Source organism: Pyxicephalus adspersus, chromosome 9 (assembly GCF_032062135.1).
Source record: "Pyxicephalus adspersus chromosome 9, UCB_Pads_2.0, whole genome shotgun sequence".
Lineage (NCBI taxonomy): Eukaryota > Metazoa > Chordata > Amphibia > Anura > Pyxicephalidae > Pyxicephalus > Pyxicephalus adspersus.
The window spans coordinates 697,152-703,573 of NC_092866.1; the positions used below are offsets into that span (position 1 = coordinate 697,152).

Consider the following 6,422-nt stretch of genomic DNA (forward strand, 5'->3'; position numbering starts at 1 on the left):
GATACCATCTCTGGGTGTAGATTTCCTCCTCACACACCCACAGGACACAATGAGTACCCCGATACTAGCTATCGGTAGCCTCATGTACATTATTGGGAATGAGGAGGTTTAGGGGTTTCCTCCGTGTTCTCTGTCTCACTTTTTGTCCTCCCCCTGCAGTATGCATTGCATGTCTATAATGAAATAATGAGCGTTGGACAGAAGTATGGAATCCGGAACGCCGGTTACTACGCCCTGAGGAGTCTTCGTATTGAGAAGTTCTTCGCCTTCTGGGGTCAGGACCTGGACGCCTTCACCACCCCCCTGGAATGTGGCCGAGAGTTCCGGGTCAAGCTGGACAAGGTGTCTATTATAGAATTGGGTTGCATTGGCCCTCAAGATGTCACCTTCTATCTCTATAGCAGAAATCTGAGGGTTGCTTGGTACCTGGGGAGGAATATTTAATATAGCTGCCCTCTCACATCCATCTGGATTCTTGCAGGAATCAGATTTTAGTCTGGGAGATTATTTTTAGGGTAATGATTTTATAGTTTTGGTATGTTCTAAATTGATGTGGGCAGAAGTGTCATCTCCTGTGTTGTGGAATTCATTCAGGTGTAATATAAAGGTATGGTTCCTCGGGGGAGGGGTTCTGGTACATTGCTGTGACCAATCATCAGATTCCTATTGTTTTATTCTCCTCGCAGGGTTATGACTTCATTGGCCGGGACGCTTTGCTGCGACAGCGGGAAGAGGGCATCTTTAAACGGTTTACTATGTTTATCCTGGAAGATCACGATACAGATCTCGATTTGTGGCCCTGGTGGGGAGAACCCATCTACCGCAATGGGGAATTCGTGGGGAAGACCACCAGCAGTGCCTATAGTTATACCCTGGGCAGACACGTGTGCCTGGGCTTCATTAACAGCCAGGACCCCGTCACCCCCGAATTCATCAACCGAGGAGAATACGAAATAGAAATCGCCGGACAAAGATTCCAGGCCAAAGCCAAACTTTACCCCTTCAGCTCGCTGTTCACCCAGAGACGCCGGAAGGAAGACATGGAAATGGGGTACTAAGCCAGATCGGGTCCCTCCGCCAGACACACCGAGCCGGGCTAGAGGCATCCAGTGCTGCGGTGAGCCCAATCTCCAGCTTCCCTGTACGGAGCATTGTCATCAATCCTGATAAGGTCATCAGAGAGATGCCTGCTGAAGCGTGGCCCCTGGGAGCCACATTGCTGGGCACACAATGTGATGAGTTCCTGCAGCTGCTTGAGAGTTCACCATACAAAGCACAACATTTCCAGATTTCTCTGCAGACACCGAACTCCTAAAAACAGAACACTGAGGGGGCCGATGCCAATCTGCAGCTAGAACAAAATTTGTATTCTTCTTCCTGGACGCAATATCAGCTGTGAAGGTAATAGGGACCCCTCACTGGTGCCATTTATTATAACCCTCTGTACCCGGCGATGGTGCCCAATTATTGCTCTGTAAGCTTTCAGTCTGACCCTCAATGCTCTCATCATGGAAACTCCGTTCAGATTACAGGCCGGGTTTAGTGTTGGATTTCCCCACTAATTTCCCCCCCCCCCCAATTTACTATTCTCATGCTGGGCAGATCCTCCCCATTCTGAGCTTTGCTGTGATAGGCTGAGGCTGACCCCATCTGTGGGGGGGGGGTATATAAATAATTTACATCGGTGCCAACACTTACTCATCACAGCTATATTGGGGATCCAGAGATTATGGTGGGGCACCGGAAGCAGCCAATGAATGTGGTGGAGGTGCAAAGTGTTCTGTGGGGATGTGACAGCCTGTACCCCTCGGAGGGCTTAGAATCAGAGATGTTGGGGAAACTTTTCATATTCCCAGACTCCATGATAAAAATGTCTTCCCCCTGCGGCCATAGCTCCATTCATTTAGAGGTTAAAGTGTAATTCTGATTGGTCTATAGAAGTAAGGAGGAGCTCGGCCTGGGAGTTTCTGTTGTCACCCCGGTGAGTATTTCTGTATATTGGCCATATGGGGTGACGGTCTGCAGAGAGCATTGTGGGTCCTGGCACATCCTAAATCTTTCCTCGCACTTTTTGTTTTTCATTTTCCAAGTTTCTGACGGCGCTGAGAATGTCCTCCGACCCGGACTGCAGACAATGCACTTTATTTGTTAGGTGCTGACCCGGGCCCCAGTCCAATGACAGCACTGCTCTGGGCACCGGCCAGCGTATGACTGAGGTCATGGACCTGGCACAGAGCGCTCCGATCACAGGACAGACGTCACTCCAGGAGTGGCTCCATATTACTTTCTGCAACCTTTGTATGGTTTTTACTGTATATAGTTAACAATAAAGAGACGTTAACATAGCAGCGCCAATGGAGTGTTATTGGGAATGGTTGCTATGACACCCAAGTAAAATATTGAGGTGACGGAAGAGTTCCTGGGTGCAGGCCCGGGGTACATCTGCAGTCAATGCCGAGCAACAGTGGGGCGAAATTCATGGGCTGCGGAGTCCCTATTATCTAATAATCTGCACTGTGCATTATGTTTGGGGGGTCCAGGAGGTGTTTATTGTCTGGGTTCTGTTTTGGGGGGTCCGGGAAGGGTTTATTGGCGTTATGTTTGGGAAAGGAGGGGACGGTACGGAAAGAATCAGTGTTATGGGTTTTTTTTTTGGGGGGGGGTCCTGAAGGGGTTAATCGGCATTATGTTTTGGGGTCGTGGTGGTTAATCAATGTTATGTTTGAGGGGGTCAGGAGGGGTTAATCTTTGGTATTATGTTTGGGGGGGTCTGCAGGGGTTAATCATCAGCATCATGTTTTGGGGTGGTCCCAGAGGGAATAATCGTCTGCGTCCTGTTTTGGGGGGGGGGTCCGGGAGGGGTAATCGGTGTTCTGTTCGCTATGTTTTTCCTGGATTCGGCTTTCACCTCGAGCTGTTTACCTGACCAATGGCCGGCGCTTCCTCCATCCGCTGCACAAGCTGCCCTTTGTGTGGCGCCGTCTCCTCCTGCGGCTTTCTGACATTTACCCTGCAGCCATCTGTAAGACCCCCCCTGACCCCGGCTCCTTCGTACAGCAATCTGTGTGGCCCTGTGTGCTGGCCCAACGTGGCCCCTGCCCCTATACATATATATATGATGCCATGGCAGCTGTGCTGATCATAGCTGCGGTCACCATTTACCTGTGCTGGCAGCGTCGGCTCCAGACGTTCCGTAAACAACGGGCGCATTACCCCAGTGCAGTAAACATGTTTATCCCTGGCGGGGGCAGCAGCCGTGGCGCTGCTCTGCTAATTGGACCCAAAAATTAACTCCTGATGTGTGGAAAAGAAACCTCGTCCCCTAGGAGAAGGTCGGGCTCTGCTGTGGGAGATTATTTGGTGTCCCCGAACCTGAAAGCGCTGGGCGGCGAATGGTTATGAGCGCAGCAAGACATCAATAAAAACACAAGACGAGAATCTGCCAGCACATTGTATAAAAGATCTGCCTACATAACAAAGGAAAGCACTCAGACAATTGGTTAGAAAATATAAGCCCCGCCCCCGCGGTACCACCCTCCTGCAGAGACTAGAAGGGGTACTGAGACACAAAGAGGGTGACGGTGAAGATGTGCCTCCCCAGCACCCCCTGCGCAGACATTTCCGCCATCTCCACATCCACCTGTACCTCCGCCGGTCCGCTCAGCGATTTGCCCAGGATCAGTTCTCCTCTGTGTCTGCCCGCTTGGCGCACCTCCAGGCCACGCTGACCTTTGCCCCTTGTGATGGTGAAACGTTGGGAATCTCCTAGGGACCGCGGAGCCGTCATGGTGAAAAGAACACGAGGAACCGGCAGCTGGGACTGTACGGCGATGTAATGGAAGGAGATGGAGTGAGGGGCATCCAGGCAGGCGGCACTGCTCACGTGGCACGGGGTCCGTTCACACTGACTGCACAGAAACAGGAGACAAGGTGATAGGACAGGAGCGCAGGTGATAAATATGGCCCCCCAGTAGGTGGCGCTCTGCCTGTTCCTGCATTGAGGACGCAGCGGCAGAATAAACCCAACACTGGGAAATACTCACTGTGCGGAGGTCTTCAGGTAAGTCGTGTTGTGTTTGGGTTTGGGGCACTCCGGGCGGACACATGTGAAGCCGCCGTACAGATTGACGCAGATCTGTCCTCCAGCACAGGCGTTCTGTTCCGACTCGCACTCATCGATATCTGGGGGGGGGGGAGAGAAAAGGGGGCGGTGACACGGTCATGTGACCTCTGGTGATAGGGGGGTCATAGATGGGGCGTCTCACCTTGGCAGCTGTTCTGTGATGAATCCAGGATATACCCCTGCGGGCAGACACAATGGTACGATCCAGGAGTATTCACACATTCATGGACACAAATCTTGGCCAACAGACTTCCATGGAACAAACCACATTCATCGATATCTGGGGGGGGGGGGGGAATAAGGGTAACCTCAGAAAGCACAGGGAAGGGTTAATACCCCCATCAGGGTATTTTTTTTTTTGCTGTCTGCACCCCATCACTTTTGCCCTTCTGTAAAATGGGGGGACCCACAAACCTGAGCTCCCCCTTCAGGAAGTAAACTTCTACCCCATCCCACAATGCATTGCGTGTGCATGCCTACCCCTTGGACACAACACAGCTTCACCCCTCCCCCGAGGATCAGACCTCATACTGACACACTATTACCATACATGTAACTGACAAACTGGTGGTGGACGTAGCCTACAGTGGGCCCCTTCCAAACTGACCTGGGGCCCCTGTTGGCTAAGCAGGGTCCAGGTGACTCCTGTACACTCTCAGGGGCCCCCTTTATACAAACCATCATAACATTGGCACAACAAGTCTGGCCCCCTTCTGGTCACATGACCAATGCCAAGGCTTTGGTTTCCTGGTCTGGAGGGGATTTCTATTCAGGCAGAGCTGCTGATTGGCCACAAGGGGGGGTCATGTGACTTCTGCTGGCCGCCCACAATCACATGTTTGAGTTGTAAGGATTTAATGTACCAATTTCCTGAAGATAAATGACAGATCGGGAACCATTGGGTGACCCCACCCCCCATACACCCCATACACCCCCTTATTACCCTGGCAGAGGCCTCCTGGTTGGATGACATAGCCGGCCTCACAGGTGCAGTGCTGGGTCCCCTGGAAGGATGAACACCGGGCCGGGCGCAGGTTGCTGGAGTTGGTTGGCGACTCTGCAGAAACAGTGACACCGGGCACAATAAATCATTAGGAAGTCTGCCGGGGTCACCCCAGAGAGCTCCAGGTATGATGGAACTACAAGAGCCAGTATGGCCACATTGAGTTGTTGGGGCGTTGGTGATGATTGGAGAAGCTGGAAAATGTTTAATATTCCCATCAGCCAATCAGAAGCCAGAATCCTCCCAGCCAATACCTGCACAGCTGGCGGTGAGTCCGCTCCACGTCCGGTTATCCTGGCAGGTTCTGGTCTCAGATCCCAGCAGGCGGTACCCCGGGTAACACAGGAAGTGCACCTCGTGCCCCACTTTCACCTTTCCACCCAGCATCCGCCCGTGGCGGGGGGGTTTCAGAGGAGGGCAACTGTCTGGGGTACAAGGAGACAGAAGAGGGCATGTGTAGGGTGCGGGGTAACAGGGGGGCAGCAGAAAGAAATGGGGACACGGAGGGTCAGTCAGCACACAAGTGCCCATACACCATACAATCTCCTAGCAATGGGGGGGAGGGGTACAAATGTTGGGAAATCTGGGGGGATTGTACAATCTGATGGTCACATGTATGGAGGGGGGGAGGGGCAGGACCTACCTTTCCCGTCTTTCTGTAGGTGGCTCCTCAGCTGGTTGAGTCGGCGGTTGAGGCTCCTCATTCCTCGCAGATACGACGCTTCGTGTTCACCGAGAATCTTCTGCACCTGACGTAAAGTCCGGAGAGCCTCCCGCTGCTCCGAGCAGATCTGGGGGGAAATCGTTTATGTGTGGGGGAGGACCCAACCAGGCGATCTATACAATACGGTGGGGGGTCACAGATCTGCACAGCGCCCCCCCCCCCCCCCATATTATACTATCAGCCAATCACAGCCTTACCTGGAACAAGTATGCATCTAGTATGTGGCCCCTTGGGTTTGGGCCCCGGGGCATATTCCTCTACTGACAGGAATTACCCCAGGAGAACCCCCCCCCTCTCATCACACCCCCCCCCCCTCACCTGACCAGCAGAAAGGCCCAGAAGATGGAGGGCGACAGCGAGCAGCAGAACTTTCATCATGGTGATCCCCTGTGAGGAGAAGAGCCAATCAGATCACAGAATCCACAAACATTACATATTGATACAAGGTTTCAATCATTAATAAAAAGCAGGATTTATATAGCACCAACATATTACGTAGCACTGTACAATACATAGGGGTTGTAAATGACAGACAGATACAGACAGTGACACAGGAGGAGGAGAGGACCCTG

General features: G+C 52.4%; 2 protein-coding genes across 3 annotated transcripts in view; one reads left to right on the plus strand and one right to left on the minus strand.

Annotated features, from left to right (window-relative positions):
* PDPR (pyruvate dehydrogenase phosphatase regulatory subunit) overlaps positions 1 to 2,345 on the plus strand; it is a 10,561-nt gene extending 8,216 nt beyond the window's left edge. For both annotated transcript variants that reach the window (XM_072421676.1, XM_072421677.1), the window contains exons 17-18: positions 160 to 342; positions 687 to 2,345. In XM_072421676.1, the coding sequence (XP_072277777.1) occupies positions 160 to 342; positions 687 to 1,058 (555 nt within the window). In that variant the 3' untranslated portion in view covers positions 1,059 to 2,345. The remainder of the gene's footprint in view (positions 1 to 159; positions 343 to 686) is intronic.
* A 1,093-nt stretch (positions 2,346 to 3,438) lies between these two features.
* Positions 3,439 to 6,422, minus strand: part of LOC140338116 (fibulin-7-like) — a 3,919-nt gene continuing 935 nt past the window's right edge. The window contains exons 2-8 of the mRNA XM_072422172.1: positions 6,169 to 6,237; positions 5,770 to 5,917; positions 5,381 to 5,551; positions 5,067 to 5,180; positions 4,266 to 4,403; positions 4,044 to 4,182; positions 3,439 to 3,908 (exon numbers count right to left, since the gene is read on the minus strand). Coding sequence (XP_072278273.1) covers positions 3,548 to 3,908; positions 4,044 to 4,182; positions 4,266 to 4,403; positions 5,067 to 5,180; positions 5,381 to 5,551; positions 5,770 to 5,917; positions 6,169 to 6,228 — 1,131 coding nt within the window. The 5' untranslated portion in view covers positions 6,229 to 6,237 and the 3' untranslated portion in view covers positions 3,439 to 3,547. The remainder of the gene's footprint in view (positions 3,909 to 4,043; positions 4,183 to 4,265; positions 4,404 to 5,066; positions 5,181 to 5,380; positions 5,552 to 5,769; positions 5,918 to 6,168; positions 6,238 to 6,422) is intronic.